At 46.0% G+C, this 16,068-nt stretch overlaps 1 protein-coding gene across 6 annotated transcripts in view; it reads left to right on the top strand.

Moving 5' to 3' along the window:
• Positions 1-16,068, top strand: part of POLN (DNA polymerase nu) — a 209,975-nt gene that overhangs the window by 57,208 nt on the left and 136,699 nt on the right. For 5 of the 6 annotated variants that reach the window (XR_007915845.2, XM_051836667.2, XM_051836669.2 and 2 more), the window contains 6 exons: positions 6,322-6,479; positions 7,226-7,294; positions 9,340-9,400; positions 10,049-10,113; positions 12,736-12,819; positions 15,140-15,232. Coding sequence is in view for 5 of the 6 variants with exons in the window: in XM_051836667.2 (XP_051692627.2) it covers positions 6,322-6,479; positions 7,226-7,294; positions 9,340-9,400; positions 10,049-10,113; positions 12,736-12,819; positions 15,140-15,232 (530 nt within the window). In the remaining variant the exon portion in view is untranslated. The remainder of the gene's footprint in view (positions 1-6,321; positions 6,480-7,225; positions 7,295-9,339; positions 9,401-10,048; positions 10,114-12,735; positions 12,820-15,139; positions 15,233-16,068) is intronic. The other variant, XM_051836672.2, reaches the window with a different exon arrangement.

Below are 16,068 nucleotides of genomic sequence, written 5' to 3'. Positions count from 1 at the left end.
TTACTTGGAAGTGACTTTATACAGCATCTTTGTCTCGCATCTTCTTTCCTCGCTTGTCTAAAAGATGATATTGTACAATTTTAAAAATATAAAATGATTTCAGAGAGTCTGAAATAAAATCTTGTTTTCTCTCCTGGACTAGTGATTGTCTTTTTGTGTAGCTGCCCAGAGTTCTTTATTTCTCCTCCTTTGAAGTCTGATTTGCGAGACTGTGCCTTGGTGTTGACTATTCAGGGTTAATTTTCCAAGATGTGTTCACCGCTTTTTAAAAGTAAAGGACCCCTTTAAAATAGTTTTGATTCAACTTTTTTAAAAGGGCAGCTTTATTTATATATAATTCAATACTGTAAAATTTACTTTTAAAGTACAGTTTAGTGGTTTTCAGGATAATCAGAGTGGTGTACCCATCACCACTATATAATTTCAGAACATTTTTTATCACCTTAGGAAATCTATACCCATTGGCAGTCTTTCTGTATTCCCTTTTTCCTCAGATTCTGGTAACTACTAGCCTTTCTTTCTGTGAAGATTTGCCTCTTCTGGCCATTTCATATGAATGGAATCATACAATATGTGATCTTTTATGACTGGCTTCTTTCACGTTGTGAAACCCATGTTGTAAAATGCAGCAGTACCTCATTTGTGTGTGTGTGTGTGTGACAGAATTAGACAGTGAGTGAGAGGGAGACAGAGAGAAAGGTCTTCCTTCCGTTGGTTTAACCCCAAATGGCTGCTATGGCCGGTGCGCTGCGCCGTTCTGAAGCCAGGAGCCAGGTGCTTCCTCCTGGTCTCCTATGTGGGTGCAGGGCCCAAGCACTTGGGCCATCCTCCACTGCCTTCCCGGGCCACAGCAGAGAGCTGGCCTGGAAGAAGAGCAGCGGGACTAGAACCCGGCACCCCAACCGAGTCTAGAACCCGGGGTGCTGGTGCTGCAGACGGAGGATTAGCCAAGTGAGCCGCAGTGCTGGCCTGCAGTACCTCATTCTTTTGTGTGTCTGAATAATAGGCACATTTTGTTTATCCATTTATCAGTTGATGCACATTTGGATTGTTTTTACTTTGAATTATTATGAACATTGGTGTACAAGTTTTTGTATGAACATATTTTCAAACTTCTTGGATATATACCTAGAGGTGGAATTACTAGTTCTTCTTTTCTTCTTAAGATTTATTTATTTATTTGAAAGTCAGAACTACAGAGAGAGAGAGAGAGAGGAAGAAAGAAACAGAGTGTGTGAGAAACCTTTCATCTGCTGGTTCACTCCCTAGATGGCTACAACTGTCAGGGCTGGGGCAGGTTGAAGCCAAGAACCAGGAGGTTCTTACGGGTCTCCCACATATGAGTGGCAGGGACCCAAGAACTTGGAATATCTTCCACTGCTTCTCCCAGGCCATTAGCAGAGAGCTGGTTCAGAATTGAGTGGCAAGGATATGAACCAGTGCCCATATGGAATGCCAAAGGCAGGTAGCACCTTCACCCACTACACCACAATGCTGTCCCTGGAATTACTAGTTCTTGTGGTAACTCTATATTTAACTTTTTTATAAGATTTATTAATTTATTTGAAAGTCAGAGTTACACACAGAAGGAGAAGCAGAGAGAGAGAGAGAGAGAGAGAGAGAGAGGTCTTCCATCTGCTAATTCACTTCCCAATTGACTGCAACGGCCAGAGCTGGGCTGATCCGAAGCCAGGAGCTTCCTCCAGGTCTCCCATGTGGGTGCAGGGGCACAAGCCACCTGGGCCATCTTCCACTGCCTCCTCAGGCCACAGCAGAGCTGGATCAGAAGTAGAGCAGCCAGGACATGAACCGGCACCCATATGGGATGGCAGCACTGCAGGCAGCGGCTTTACCTGCTATGCCACAGCACTGGCCCCCTGTACTTAACTTTTTAAAAATATTTACTCATTTTTATTTATTTGAAAGGCAGAGTCACACACACACACACACACACACACACTGGGGTGGGGGAAGGAATTTGATCACTCTTTAATCCACTGGTTCATTCCCCAGATGCCTGCAACAGCCAGGGCAGGGCATGCTGAAGCCAGGAGCCAGGAGCCAGAACTCCATCCTGATCTCCATGTGGGTGGCAGGGAGTCACCTAGTTGAGCCATCGTCTCCCGCCTCCCGGGAACATTATCTGGGAACTGGTTGGACATGGAGGAGATGTGACTGGAACAGGCACTCTGATGTGCAGTGTGGGCATCCCAAGTGACTCCTTAGCCTGCTGTGCTACAATGCCCACCCATGTATTTTAACTTGTTAACTGCCAAACTGATTTTTAAAACAGCCACAGCATTTTATATTCCTACCAGCAATGTATAGAATTTTAATTTTTCCATGTTCCTTGGCAATACTTTTATTTTCTTTTTAATCTAGTCAACGTAGTGGGAGTGAGTTGACGCTTCACTGTGGTTTTGGTTTGTGTCTCCCTACTAAGCAATGGCGTTGGATAACTTTCATGTGCTTGTTGGCCATTTGTATAGATCCTTTGGGGAAATATCTATATGAACATTTTCCCATTAACATTTTCGAAATGAAGTGTTGCAGTGGATTTTTTCTGAGAGGATTTGTTCTGAGAGGAGGAGCATGGTGGGGGCAAGAGGAGCGGAGTCACCACACAGACCCTGGGAGTTTTTAAAGTTTTTTAAAAAGTTTATTTGTATTTAAAGGGCAGATAAAGACAGAGAAAGAGGGAGGGAGAAAGAAAGAGAAAGCAATCTTCCATCTACTGGTTTACTCTCCTAAAGTCTTCCACACCCAGGACTGGGCCAGATAAAGCCAGGAGCCTGGAACTCCATTTGGGTTTCCCATGTGGGACCCAAGTAGTTGAGCTATCACCTGCTGCCCCTCAGGGTATGCATTAGCAAGAATCTGCATAGGTCTCCTACATGGGTACAGGAGTCCCAGCACTTGGGCCATCTTCTACTGCTTTCCAGGCCATAGCAGAAAGCTGGATCGGAAGAGGAGCAGCCGGGACTTGAACAGGTGCCCATATGGGATGCTGGCACTTCAGGCCAGGGCTTTAACCTGCTGCACCACAGTGCCGGCCCCTCTGTGTTTTCTTTTGTTGCTATCAAGTATAAGAAACCATTGTTTAATCCAAGCTCACAAAGATTTACTCTTTGCTTTTTCATTTTTCCAAGATTGTTATCGTTTTAACTCTCATATTTAGGTTTATGATGTTTGAATTCATTTTTGCGTGTGGAAGAGGTAGAGGGTCTAATTAGTTTCCTGTGGCTGCTGTACCAATTACCACAAACTGACTGTTTAGAACAATAGGCATTTGCTCTCCCAGTTCTGGAGGCTGGTGTTTGAGGTGGCTGTTCCTCTGGAGTGGTGGGGGCAGTTCATTGCATGACTCTCTCAGCTTCTGGTGGTAACCTGTGATCTCTGCCGCTTCTTGGCTTGCACTGCAACCTCTGCCGTGTCCCTCTGTGTATCGGTTTGAGTTTTCTCATTTCTTTTTCTTATAAACAACACTTATCCTTGAATTTAGGTCCCACTCTCATTCAAGATGACCTATCAGGATTCTTACCATCATGACATCTGCAGAGAACGTCACATTCTGAAGTTCCAGGTGGACTTCAGAAAGTCTTTGGACAATGCATAGATTTCAAAACATTTTTATACCAAAATAAACTTACCTTTAAAAAAAAAAAAAAAGGCAGGGTGATGAGAGAGAGGAAGAGACAGAGGGTGTCTTCTATCCACTGGTTCACTCCCTGAATGACCACAACAGCTGGGGCTGGAAAACTCCATTCTGTTCTGCCACACCAACTAGTGGCAAGGAGCCAAATGCTTGGGCTATCTTCCAATGCCTTCCTGGGTGCATTAATAGGAAGCTGGGTTGGAAGCTGTGTAGCCAGGATTCTCACTCTATTATGGGATGCTGGCATCACAAGCAGTGTTTTAACTCATTTTGCCACATGCTGGTCTCAAAATAAACTTACCTTTTTTTAAAAAAAACATTTTTTTAAGATACATTTTATTTATTTGAAAGGCAACAGAGAGAAACAGAGATCTTCCGTCCACTGGTTCACTCTCCAAATGACCACAATGGCCAGGGCTGGGCCAGGCCAAAGCCAGGAGTCCAGAACTGCACCCGGGTCTCCCACATGGGTGCAGGGGCCCAAGCTCTGAGGCCATCTACTGCTTTCCAGGCCAGCAGCAGGGAACTGGATTGGAAGAGGAGCAGCCGGGTCTCGTGTGGTGCCCCAGATGTATGCTTAATCTGTTGCCACAGTGCCAGCCCCGAGTGGTATAACATTCTTAACCATTAGCTTGACAAAGGCATAAAGCAAAGTTTTACAAGACTGTATTTGCAGCAGTGTTGATACACACAGACATTTCTTTCTTCTCTTTCTTTTTGTATTTTTTCTTTCTTTTAAAATGTTGGCTCCCACATGTAAGAGAGAACATGCGGCACTGGTCTTCCTGCATCTGGTTTATGTCACTCAACGTGATGTGCTTCAGTTGCACTGGTTTTGATGCAAATGGTAGACTTTCATTCATTTTTTTATGACTGAGTAATATTCCGTAGCATGTGTGTACCACATTTTCTTTATCCATTCGTCCAATCATGGACACCTGGGTTGACTCCAAGTGTTGGCTGCTGTAAACATGTGGTGCAATGTGCTCGTGTCTTGTGTGTGTACACCCAGAAGTGGGACTGCTGGATCCCATGGCAAGTCTACTTCTAGCTTTTTAAGAAATCTCCACACTATTTTCCACAGTGGCTGCACTACCCTCCTTTGCCCCCAACAGTGTGTGAGCGTTCCCCTTTCTCCACATCCTCACCAGCATTTGTTACCTCTGTCTTTTGGATGTTAGTTATTCTGACAGGAATGAGGTGATATTTCATTGTGGTTTTGATTTGCATTTCCCTGATGGCTAGTGATGTTGAACATTTTTTCGTGTATTTGTTGACCATTTGCATTTCTTCTTTTGAGAACTGTCTATTATAAAGTCCTTTGTCCATTTCTTAACTGGATTGGTTGTTTTTTTGTTGTTGAGTTTTTAAGTTGCTGATATATTCTGGATATTAATCCTTTGTCAGATAGGTAACTTGCAAACATTTTTCCCATTCTGTTGTATGTCTCATCACTTTATTGATTCTTTTGCTATGCAGAAGCTTTTGAGTTTTATATAATCCCATTTATTTAGTTTTGCTTTTGTTGGTGTGTGTGTTTTAATAGGCAATTTAAAGTCACTTGAATTATAGTGTTTAATATAGTGCTAGTTTAATTTTTTGTTGAATTCCTATTTCACATGTAGTATCTTTTTTGTGTTTCAGATTTATCACTTTTTACCTAGAATCTGTTTTCATTTTTTAAATAAATATTTATTTATTTGAAAAGCACAGTAACACAGAGAGAGAATGACAGGCAGAGATCTTCCATCTGTGGTTCATTTCCCAAATATCCACAAGAGCCAGGACTGGGTCAGGCTGAAGCCAGGAGCCAGGAACTCCGATTGGGCTCCCTCATGGGTGGCAGGAACCCAAACACTTGTGCTATCGTCTGCTGCCTCCACCACTAACAGCAGGCTGGATTGGAAGTGAAGGCAGGACTCGATTTCAGGCGCGACAGGGTGTGGGTACCTCAAGTGGCAGCTTAGCCACTGTGTCACAGTGCCTGCTCCTTCATTTTGAGTTTTTGAAACGTCCTCTTTTCCATCTTATTTTTTACTCAAGGCATAACTTACTATATTAATTTGCTTTTGTGTTTAGCCAGTGTAGTTTTTTTTATTTTTGTAATTTTTTTCTTTTATTTTCCTTTCTGACTATGACATTTCTTTATACAGTTTTTTATTCTGTCATTAATTGCTAAATATTTCTAATTTTAAAAAATATTTATTTTATTTGAAAGGTAGAGTTAGAGAGAAGGAGAGAGAAAGAGAGAGAGTGAGCATTTCAATTCACTGGGTCACTTCCCAAATGGCCACAATGGCCAGGGCTGGGCCAGGCTGAAGCTAGGAACCAGGAGCTTCATCTGGGTCTTCCATGTGGGAGGCAAGGCCGCAGGTATTTAGGCCATTTCCCCGCTGTTTTCCCAGGCACATTAGCAGGGATCTGGATCTGAAGTGGAGCAGCTGGAACTTGAATTGGTACCAACATGGAATGCCAGTGTCGCAGGCAGTGGCATAACCCATTGCACCACAACACTGGCCTCATAAATATTTCTAGTGCTGATTTATTTATTTTCATAGCTCCCATCATTTTCTTAGTTTTTCATCTGAACATTAAGAATCTTGTTCCAATAGGAGCAGCAATACTTGTTTTCCTTGGGATGATTCAATGACCTTTTTTCTTTATAGTTGCTGATTTTGTAGGCCTTGACCCCAGAATTGCTGCATGGCTTATAGATCCCAGAGATGCCACACTATCTTTTGAACATTTAGTGGCAAAATACCTCGAAAAATCCACCACAGTTAAAGTGAGCAGCACTTACGGAAATGCCTCAAGAAATATTGTGGTGAGTTGTTTAGGTTAGGTTTTATCAACCTTAATGTAATCCTAATCTTTTTCTAGAAAGTTCTACTTCACAGATGGTCTAATAGTAAAACAGTGCCAACATTAATTTTCACTTATTCTTCCCCATTTTTTTAAAAGGATTTATTTATTTGAAAGGCAGACTGACGGAGAGAGGAAGAGAGAGAATCTTCCATCTGTTTGTTCACTGCCCAGATGACCACAATGGCCCAGGGGCTGGGTTAGGCTAAGCAGAGTCAGGAAGTGCATTCAGATCTCCCATGTGGGTTGCAGGGGCCCAGGTACTTGGAACTCCTGCTACTTTCCCAGGCACATTAACAGGGAGCGGGACCAGAACTTGAACTGGTGCTCAGATATTGGATGCCGCTGTCACAGGCGACTCCATCCACTAACTCCACAATGCCGGCCCCATAAAGTAACATCCTTTAATTGCATATCCCTCAAACTTTTTTGAGTATCTTTGTATTACTCAGTGTGTAGAATGAAGAGAAAACGTGGGTTGGGAGAAAGTGTAGGGAAATGGCGGCATGCTCTCACACAGGAGTATTCTGCACAGACTGGGAGACATCTGTGCAAGGTGCCAGTATGTGACCACTCACACCACAACTGCCATCAGAAGCTTCGTGGGATTTCTCTGGGGGATGATCTGGTGAACTGAGTCTGTTTCTAGACTGAGAGGAACATTGCCACCAAATTTACCTAATTTTTAATACTTTTGCTCTTTTAAAGAATCAGAACGTACATATGAATCTAAGGATACTCCACAGGCTTATGATGACGCTTTGCTCCAAGTTGAAGGCAAGATGTTCTACTGTAACTTTTGTTTGTGGGAGAGCTGTCCTTTCACTGGCACCTACACAGGGAGCAAGGCTGCAGGGTCTGTGAGTGTGGAACAAACACCAAGTTCTAAGGCCACTTGGCAAAGAGGACTGTATAGGTTGAAAACAATCATTTTCCAATGCCCCCCCCCCCATAGTTGGAATGTTTCCTTTTTTTTTTTTTTTTTTTTTTTGACAGGCAGAGTGGACAGTGAGAGAGACAGAGAGAATGGTCTTCCTTTTTGCCGTTGGTTCACCCTCCAATGGCTGCCGCGGCCGGCGTACCGCGCCGATCCGATGGCAGGAGCCAGGTACTTATCCTGGTCTCCCATGGGGTGCAGGGCCCAAGCACTTGGGCCATCCTCCACTGCACTCCCTGGCCACAGCAGAGAGCTGGCCTGGAAGAGGGGCAACCGGGACAGAATCCAGTGCCCCGACCGGGACTAGAACCCGGTGTGCCGGTGCCGCAAGGTGGAGGATTAGCCTAGTGAGCCGCGGCGCCGGCAGTTGGAATGTTTCTAATGCAATAGTTCACATAAAAGCTGAGATTTATTTTGGTCGATAGTGAAATGAACACTACTCTGTCGACCAGAGCCTCCCTGGGAAGCAGATGGCCTTCGGAAGAAACACCGAGAAGAACTGAGTGAAGGGACTGTGTTCGAGGGAGGGCAGGGTGACAGGAACCAGCAAAGCAGAATTCCCCAGGGACAGGCGAGAGCTGGGGGCTTTTCCCCCCCTGGGCTCCAAGGCAGGCTGTTGTCTGCTCTCTCTCTCTCCTGATGCCCACTTGACAGCAGGGTGGGCACCAGGTTGTGACCTGAGGGGTCCACCTGAGGAGAGGGCAGGTAGAGAAGTCAGGGCAGGGGTGAGAGCTGAGGCCCAGGGTGCTCCCTGGCGGGAGCATGAAAGAGTAAAAGAAGGTGGAAATTCTGACGCAGAGCCTGGGGGATGGTCAAGAAGTGGAGGGAGCCATGCTCCTTGCTCCTTGAGCAGGTGGCCTAGCACTCCCCACAGCCCCAGTTGGTCGGTGCGAAATCATATAAATCAAGATACATTTTTGGGAATTCAACAACTGTATTTTGAAATAGAAATGGAAGACTGAAAGTACATAGCAAAAATGCTTAAGTCAACCTTAAAAATAGAAAGAGTAAAGAAAATTGGGGATGGGGCTTGGGCTATCAGATATTTCCAAATATCTCTACCAAGTGTAATAATAAAATAGGATACTTAAAGGAAATGGGAGTTTTTGAGGAAGAATAGGAAGAAGGGTGATGATGCTGGATAGGAAATCAACCATGTCCATAGCAGGAGCTGTCTTTTTTTTTTTTTTTTTTTTTTTTTTTTTTTTTTTTTTTTTGACAGGCAGAGTGGACAGTGAGAGAGAGACAGAGAGAGAAAGGTCTTCCTTTTGCCGTTGGTTCACCCTCCAATGGCCGCCGCTGCAGCCGGCGCACCGTGCTGATCCGATGGCAGGAGCCAGGATCCAGGTGCTTTTCCTGGTCTCCCATGGGGTGCAGGGCCCAAGCACCTGGGCCATCCTCCACTGCACTCCCTGGCCATAGCAGAGAGCTGGCCTGGAAGAGGGGCAACCGGGACAGAATCCGGCGCCCCAACCGGGAGCTGTCTTAATTGTAGTTTAACAGAATTAAGAAGGCTTTTCAACAATACAAATGCAAATAATTTACAGTAACACTAGGTAGGTGTTTGGCGTAGCTATCAAGATGCCAGTTAAGACAGACCCTCTGACACTGCAGTGCCTGGGTTTGGTTCTCAGCTCTGGCTCCTGATTCCAGTTTCCTATTAATGCAGACTTCGGAGTCAGCGGATGATGGCGCAAATGATTGGGTTCCTGTCACCCATATGGGAGATCAGGATTGAGTTCCTGGCTCCCAGATTCTGTCTGGCCCAGCTCCAGTCAATCCATATAATTAGGGAGTGAATCAGCACTCCCCAGTTGGAAGGAAGCTGTTTATGAAATAAAAGTATTAGTAAAGCATATTGATATTATTTATTCCTATGAAACAGGCTTATAGTTTATGGCAGCTATTTTGGACTTTGGAGCTTCCTCTGATACCAATTTTGGCAGGTAAGTCATAAAGGCAGTCATTTTTCTAAAAAAACTCTTTATGTTGTTAGGAATAACTGTTTCTCTCTAACGTATTTAGAAGTTGGTAATATATCTCATGGGTTCTGAAGAGGTAGCAAAACCTTTAATTCCCTTTCAACAGTGAGAGGGGTTGGGCTGTATCACCTTTGGTCCAGAGGACTGGCAGGTTCTGACATTTCAGTCTTGTGGGGTCCCAGGAGCAGGAGGTCCTGATGGGTGGTCTGCCTGTTAGTGGCTCTCTGCTCTGGTCTTGCTGTCCTTGTAACCCTCCTCCCTTGGTCTGGCAGAGTCTGAGAAGCTCCCTGAAAGCACCCTGCAGGGCTCTCTCTGCCTTTGCCTCTGACCATGTTCTCTGGTGCACAGGAGAACAGAACCTTGTCCAGTGGCCACTGAGTCTGTGAAGGGCCCGGCTGGGGCTGGCTGGTGCAGCTCATGTCCACTCTCAGGACTTCCGTTTTCCCGTCTCGAGGGGGTCCTGAGGGCCCTCTAGAAGCCGGCGCGCAGCAGGTGCTGAGGGAAGGACAGTGTGTTATCATCGTGCTTCTCAGGGAGGAAGGCAGTTCTGTCTTTACTACAGGGTTCGTGAATGCAATGAAAATAGGATCTGGTTTGGATTTTAAATTGCAGTGATGGAAAGACACAGCGTTCAGGTGAACAAAGAAGAAATGGAGAGGACATCAGCGCTTCTTGGGGTAAGGTATTTTTTCAGACTGCCTATATGGCAATTGTTCCCATGACAGGGCTGGGCAGATTTCACTTTTCTTCCCCAGACTGATGTTGGCATTGTTCTTTTTCTGGGGTTCCTGGAGGGGAAGACTAGACACTGAAAGGATTATCTAGCTAGCCATGAGACAGAGAGACAGAGACAGACCAACTGACAGAGATCCCATCCACTGGTTCACTCCCCAGATGTCCACAGCCAGACTGCAGCCAAAGCCAGCAACTCATTCTAGGTCTCCCACATGGGCAGCAGGGATCCAATTACTTGATGAATCACCACCACCTCCTAGGGTCTGCCTTAGCAGGAAGCTGGTTGTGAGCTGGGACCGTGTGTCAAACCCAGGTGCTCTGATATGAGACTCCAGTGTTTTAACCACTCGGGTAAATGCCTCCCCCCTAGCAGATTTAGCATCTAATTCATGTGTGTGTGTGTCTGTGTGAGTGTGTGTCTGTATGTGTGAGTGTGTCTGTGTGAGTGTATGTCTGTGTGAGTGTGTATGAGTATATGTGTGTGTGTGTCTGTGTATATGTGTGTATGTGGGTGTGTGTGTATGTGGGTATGTGTGTGTGTTTGTGTGTGTGTCTGTGTGTGAGTTTGTGTATGTGTGTGAGTGTGTTTGTGAGAGTGTATATGTGTGTATGTGTGTGTTTGTGAGAGTGTGTGTATGTGTGTGTGAGTGTGTCTGTGTGAGTATGTGTGTGTGCCTGTGTGTGTATGTCTGAGTGTGTGTGTCTGTGTGTGCCTATGTGTGTGTGTCTCTGTATGTGAGTGTGTGTGAGTGTATGTGTGTGTATATATATGTGTATGTGTGAGTGTGTGTGTGAGTGTGAATGTGTGTGAGTGTATGTGTGTCTCTGTGTGTATGTGAGTGTGTGAGTGTGTGTGTGTCTCTGTATGTGTGTGAGTGTGTGCCTGTGTGTGAGAGTGTGTGTGAGTGTGGGTATGTGTGTGTCTCTGTGTGTATGTGTGTCTGTGTATATGTGAGCCTGTGTGTGTGTGTGTGAGTGATGGCAGCGGGGTGGGGGGACTTCTTTAATGGATCCTCGGGGTTCTTCTCAAAAGTTAGATTTTTCTTTCAAGGACATTGCCCCCTATAGTTTGGCAAAGAGATCCTTGGGTTTTTCGAAAAATAAAAATATAGAGAAATGCATAAAGTTGCATGAAGAAAACACATGAAACTGTTCCACGTAAAATGTCTTGAAGGAGGCTCTGATAGAACCCTCACCTAGGCCAAAGCATAGAGGTTCCAGGAGCTCTGTTTGTTCTTCTATCAGAATTCCCTTCCTGCTGCCTAAACGTCATCTTGACTTCTGTAGTAGTTCGTTGTTGCTCTTACTTATTCTACTTTAGTGCCTGAACAGCATAGATTAGCTTTGCTTCTTGAACTGTAAGTAAATCAGTAATCTGTGCATGACCTTCTTCACTCAGCTTTCTGCATCCAGCCTTAGCCGTGACACTGTGTCACTCAGTGCTGTAGACTGTGCCGCGCTGGTGTCTCTGCCCCACTGTTGACAGGCCTCTGGTTGTGTCCAGGTTGGGTTCATCGCAAATCATATCACAGCCCTGCACCTCTGCCCTGGGACCTGAGACGTTGAGGGATGGCTGGGGCGCCAGGCACTGCTGTTCAGCCATGTTATGTAGGCAGCATTGCTTCCAGAGCTGAAGTCCCACTGTGCACGGGGGGTGGGTTCTGTCTGTGTGCCTGTCTGCTGCACCTGGCTGTCCCAGACCTTCATGTGGAAGCCACTGTGGTAAGAATGTGTGCTGTTTCCTTAAGGGTTTCCATTTTCCTGATTACTAATATCACCATTGGCTAGCAAATTTCTTCTTTTGTAAAAGATCTATTTGTTCAAGTCTTTTATGTATTTTTTTATTTTCCCTAATTGATTTATAGGACTTCTTGATATATTCTGGATGCTAGCTTGTCACCACCCCTCTGTCTCGTTTGGGATGGTGTTGGATCACTTTCCAGTCCTGACATTTCTGGGGAATTCTCTCTCTCTCCCTCCCTCTGCTGTCTTCTTGCTTTTCCTTTTGTTTTATTCCTTTAGTTTAGTTTAGTTTAGTTTTTGTACAGGCAGAGTTAGACAGTGAGAGAGAGACAGACATAGAAGGATCTTCCTTCCGTTGGTTCACCCCCGCAAATGGCCGCTACAGCTGGCGTGCTGCATCGATCCGAAGCCAGGAGCCAGGTGCTTCTCCTGGTCTCCCATGCGGGTGCAGGGCCCAAAGACTTGGGCCATCCTCCACTGCCTTCCCGGGCCACAGCAGAGAGCTGGACTGGAAGAGGAGCAACCGGGACAGAATCTGGTGCCCCAACCGGGACTAGAACCTGGGGTGCCGGCGCTGCAGGCTGAGGATTAGCCAAGTGAGCCGCAGCGCCGGCCTATTCCTTTAGCTTTGAGAAGCATAGTTCAATGAGTCTTTAGGTATCCACCATAAGTCAAAATAGATCTTTTTAAAATCCATTTTAGTTAATTGTAGATTATTGTTTACTCCATTAAAACCTTTTATTGCCAACTGTTTGATGAATAAATTAATTTGAAATGATAAAAGCTACTAATGAGGTTAATTGTATTTTTCATATTATTAGGCTCGTCTGAAAGAATTGGAGCAAGAAGCCCATTTTGTTGCAGGAGAAAGGTTTCTCATAACGAGTAACAACCAGCTGCGGGAGGTAAAGTTAGATGTCACCACCTTGGGAAAATATAATTCTTTGTTTGAAAAAAAAAGATTCATTTACTTTTTTATTTGATAGGAAGAGTTATAGAGACAGGGAGAGGGAGGGAGATAGAGAGAGAGAGAGAGAGAGAGAGAGAGAGATGTCCTACCCTCTAATTCACTAACCAAATGGCTGTACTGGCCAGGGCTGAGTCAGGCCGAAGTCAGAAGCATGGAACACCATCCAAGTCTCCCATGTTGGTGCAGGGACCCAAGTGTTTGGGGCATCTTCCTCTGCTTAGCCAGGTGCTTTAGCAGGGAGCTGGATCGGAAGTAGAGCAGCCAAGACTCAAACAGGCGCTCATAGGGGAAGCTGGTGTTGCAGGTGGCAGCTTGACTCACTGCACTGCCCCTGGAAAAATACAGTTCTTACTTAGGAGGCAAAGGAGATTTATTCTGAATTTACAAGTATTATTTCATGTAGTTTATCTGAAAATGTATAAGCTGTTCATGTTCTCTCACTGTTTGCAAACGTGTTTAAATTCTTTTTTTTTTTTTTAAAGATTTATTTTAGGGCCGGCGCCATGGCTCACTAGGCTAATCCTCTGCCTGCGGCACTGGTACTACAGGTTCTAGTCCCAGTTGGGGTGCCAGTTCTGTCCTGGCTGCTCCTCTTCCAGTCCAGCTCTCTGCTGTGGCCCGGGAAGGCAGTGGAGGATGGCCCAAGTGCTTGGGCCCTGCACCCACATGGAGACCAGGAGAAGAACCTGGCTCCTGGCTTTGGATCGATGCAGCGCACCAGCTGTAGTGGCCATTTGGGGGGTGAACCAATGGAAGGAAGACCTTTCTCTCTGTCTGTCTCTCTCTCACTGTCTAACTCTGCCTGTCAAAAAAATTTATTTTATTTATTTGAAAGACAGTGTTACAGAGAGAGGTAGACACAGAGAGAGAGGTCTTCCATCCACTGGTTCACTCCCCAGATGGCCGTAATGTCCCGGAGCTGCTCAGATCCGAAGCCAGGAGCCAGGAGCTTCCTCCAGGTCTCCCACGTGGGTGCAGGGGCCCAAGGACTTGGGCCATCTTCTACTGCTATCCCAGGCCATAGCAGAGAGCTGGATCGGAAGAGGAGCAGCCGGGACTACAACTGGTGCCCATATGGGATGTTGGTGCTTCAGGCCAGGGCTTTAACCCGCTGTGCCCCAGCGCCAGCCCCAGTGTTTAAATTCTTAATTCAAAGCCTTTAGGTTTGGGCTGGTGTCTTGGCACAGTAGATTAAGCCGTTCGACACCAACATCCCATATGAGCACCAGTTAGAGTTCCGGCTTCTCCACTTCTGATGCAGCTTCCTGCTAGTGTTCCTAGGAAGGCAGTAGAAAATGGCCCAAGAACTTGGGTCCCTGCCACCCACGTGGGAGATGGAGCCCAGTCCCAGCTATTGTGGCATTTAGGAGGTGAACCAGAGGATAGAATATTTGTCTCTCTCTCTCCCTCTCTCTCTGTAACTCTGCCTTTAAACTAAATGCATATTTTTTTTTATTTGACAGGTAGAGATATAGAGACAGAGAGAAAGGTCTTCCTTCCGTTGGTTCACCCCCCAAATGGCCGCTATGGCCGGCTCTGCGCTGATCCAAAGCAAGGAGCCAGGTGCTTCTTCCTGGTCTCCCACATGGGTGCAGGGGCCCAAGCACTTGAGCCGTCTTCTACTACCTTCCCGGGCCACAGCAGAGAGCTGGACTGGAGGAGAAGCAACCGGGACTAGAACCCGGCGCCCATAAGGGATGCCAGCACCACAGACGGAGGATTAGCCAAGTGAGCCACGGCGCCAGCCCCCCTAAATACATAATTTTTAAAAATATTTATTTATTTATTTGAAAGAGCCATACAGAGGAGAGGCAGAGAGAGAGAGAGAGGTCTTCTATCCGCTGGTTCACTCCCCAATTGGCCGCAACGGCCAGAGCTGCGCCCATCTGAAGCCAGGAGCCTCCTCCAGATCTCCAACACGGGTGCAGGAGCCCCAAAGACTTGGGCCATCCTATACTTCTTTCCCAGGCCATAGCAGAGAGCCAGATCAGAAGTGGAGCAGCCGGGACTCAAACCAGCACCCACGTGAGATGCCAGCACTGCAGGCAGTAGCCCCACCCCGCTATGCCACAGCGCTGGCCCCAAGACATAATTTAAAAAAAAAAAAAAGCCTTTTAGAAGCCACTAAATCAGAATTTAAGCATTTTGTAACATCTGTGTCTGGTGTCTTCTGTGCTGATGGTTTTAACTCTAACAATAATGTTGCTTCTTTCCAATCTGGAACTCTCAACACTTGAAAATGGCTTTTCCTGAAGATCCTCTTTGACAAGTTAAAGCTACACTTGCTGAGTCAAAGGCGTCTCCCCAAAACAGGGCTGCAGAAATACCCATCCACGTCAGAAGCTGTGGTAAGCTTTAGAAATCTTCTTTTATTTTTATTTTTTTTAAATTTTAAAAAAATTTATTTGAAAGGGTTACAAAAAGATGTAGAGCCAGAAATAGAGCGAGGTCTTCCATCCACTGGTTCACTCCCCAAATGGCCACAACAGCCAGAGCTGAGCTGATCTGAAGCCAGGAGCCAGGAGCTTCTTCTGGGTCTCCCACACAGGTGCAGGGGCCCAAGGACTTGGGATATCCTCCATTGCTATCCCAGGCCATAGCAGAGAGCTGGATAGGAAGAGGAATAGCTGGGACAAGAACCAGCACCCATATGGGATTCTGGCGCTGCAGGTTGGGGCTTTAACCCGCTGCGCCACAATGCTGGTCCCATCTTTTCTTTCTTTGAAATGATAGCCCATCTATGACTCACCTCAGACCCACTGGAGCTCCCTTAGAGGGCAGCCCCTCAGGCTCCTCCCCAAGATTGCGCTCCCAGCAGTGGACTAAGGAGAAAGTGGCCAGCAGTAAGTACATTTTTTCAGAAGCAACAGATCGGCTTGACTTCCTGCAAAAGATAATTTGGTGGGGTTTTGTTCTTAAAACCAAATTTCTGACATCCCAATCCCACTCGCTTTGTTTCATCTCCCGAAAGAGACTGAGAATGGGAAAGGTCATCAGTCCTCTTTTCTCTCCCAGATTTGTTGCAGAGAATTAGCTGCCCCTCTCTTGAGAGGAATATACTTTTAAACTGACAAAGAGTACTGAGAGTCGACTCATAGAATGACAAATGCCCTAAACAGCACCCTGGCCTCAGAATCAGCTCTTAAGGCATTCAGATCTGGCTAAAAAGCCCATGAGAGTATCT

The sequence above is a fragment of the Oryctolagus cuniculus genome, chromosome 2 (assembly GCF_964237555.1).
Source record: "Oryctolagus cuniculus chromosome 2, mOryCun1.1, whole genome shotgun sequence".
NCBI classification, from domain to species: Eukaryota; Metazoa; Chordata; class Mammalia; order Lagomorpha; family Leporidae; genus Oryctolagus; species Oryctolagus cuniculus.
Note: the sequence above shows the minus strand (reverse complement) of the source record. Positions and strands in the feature narration are given on the sequence as shown.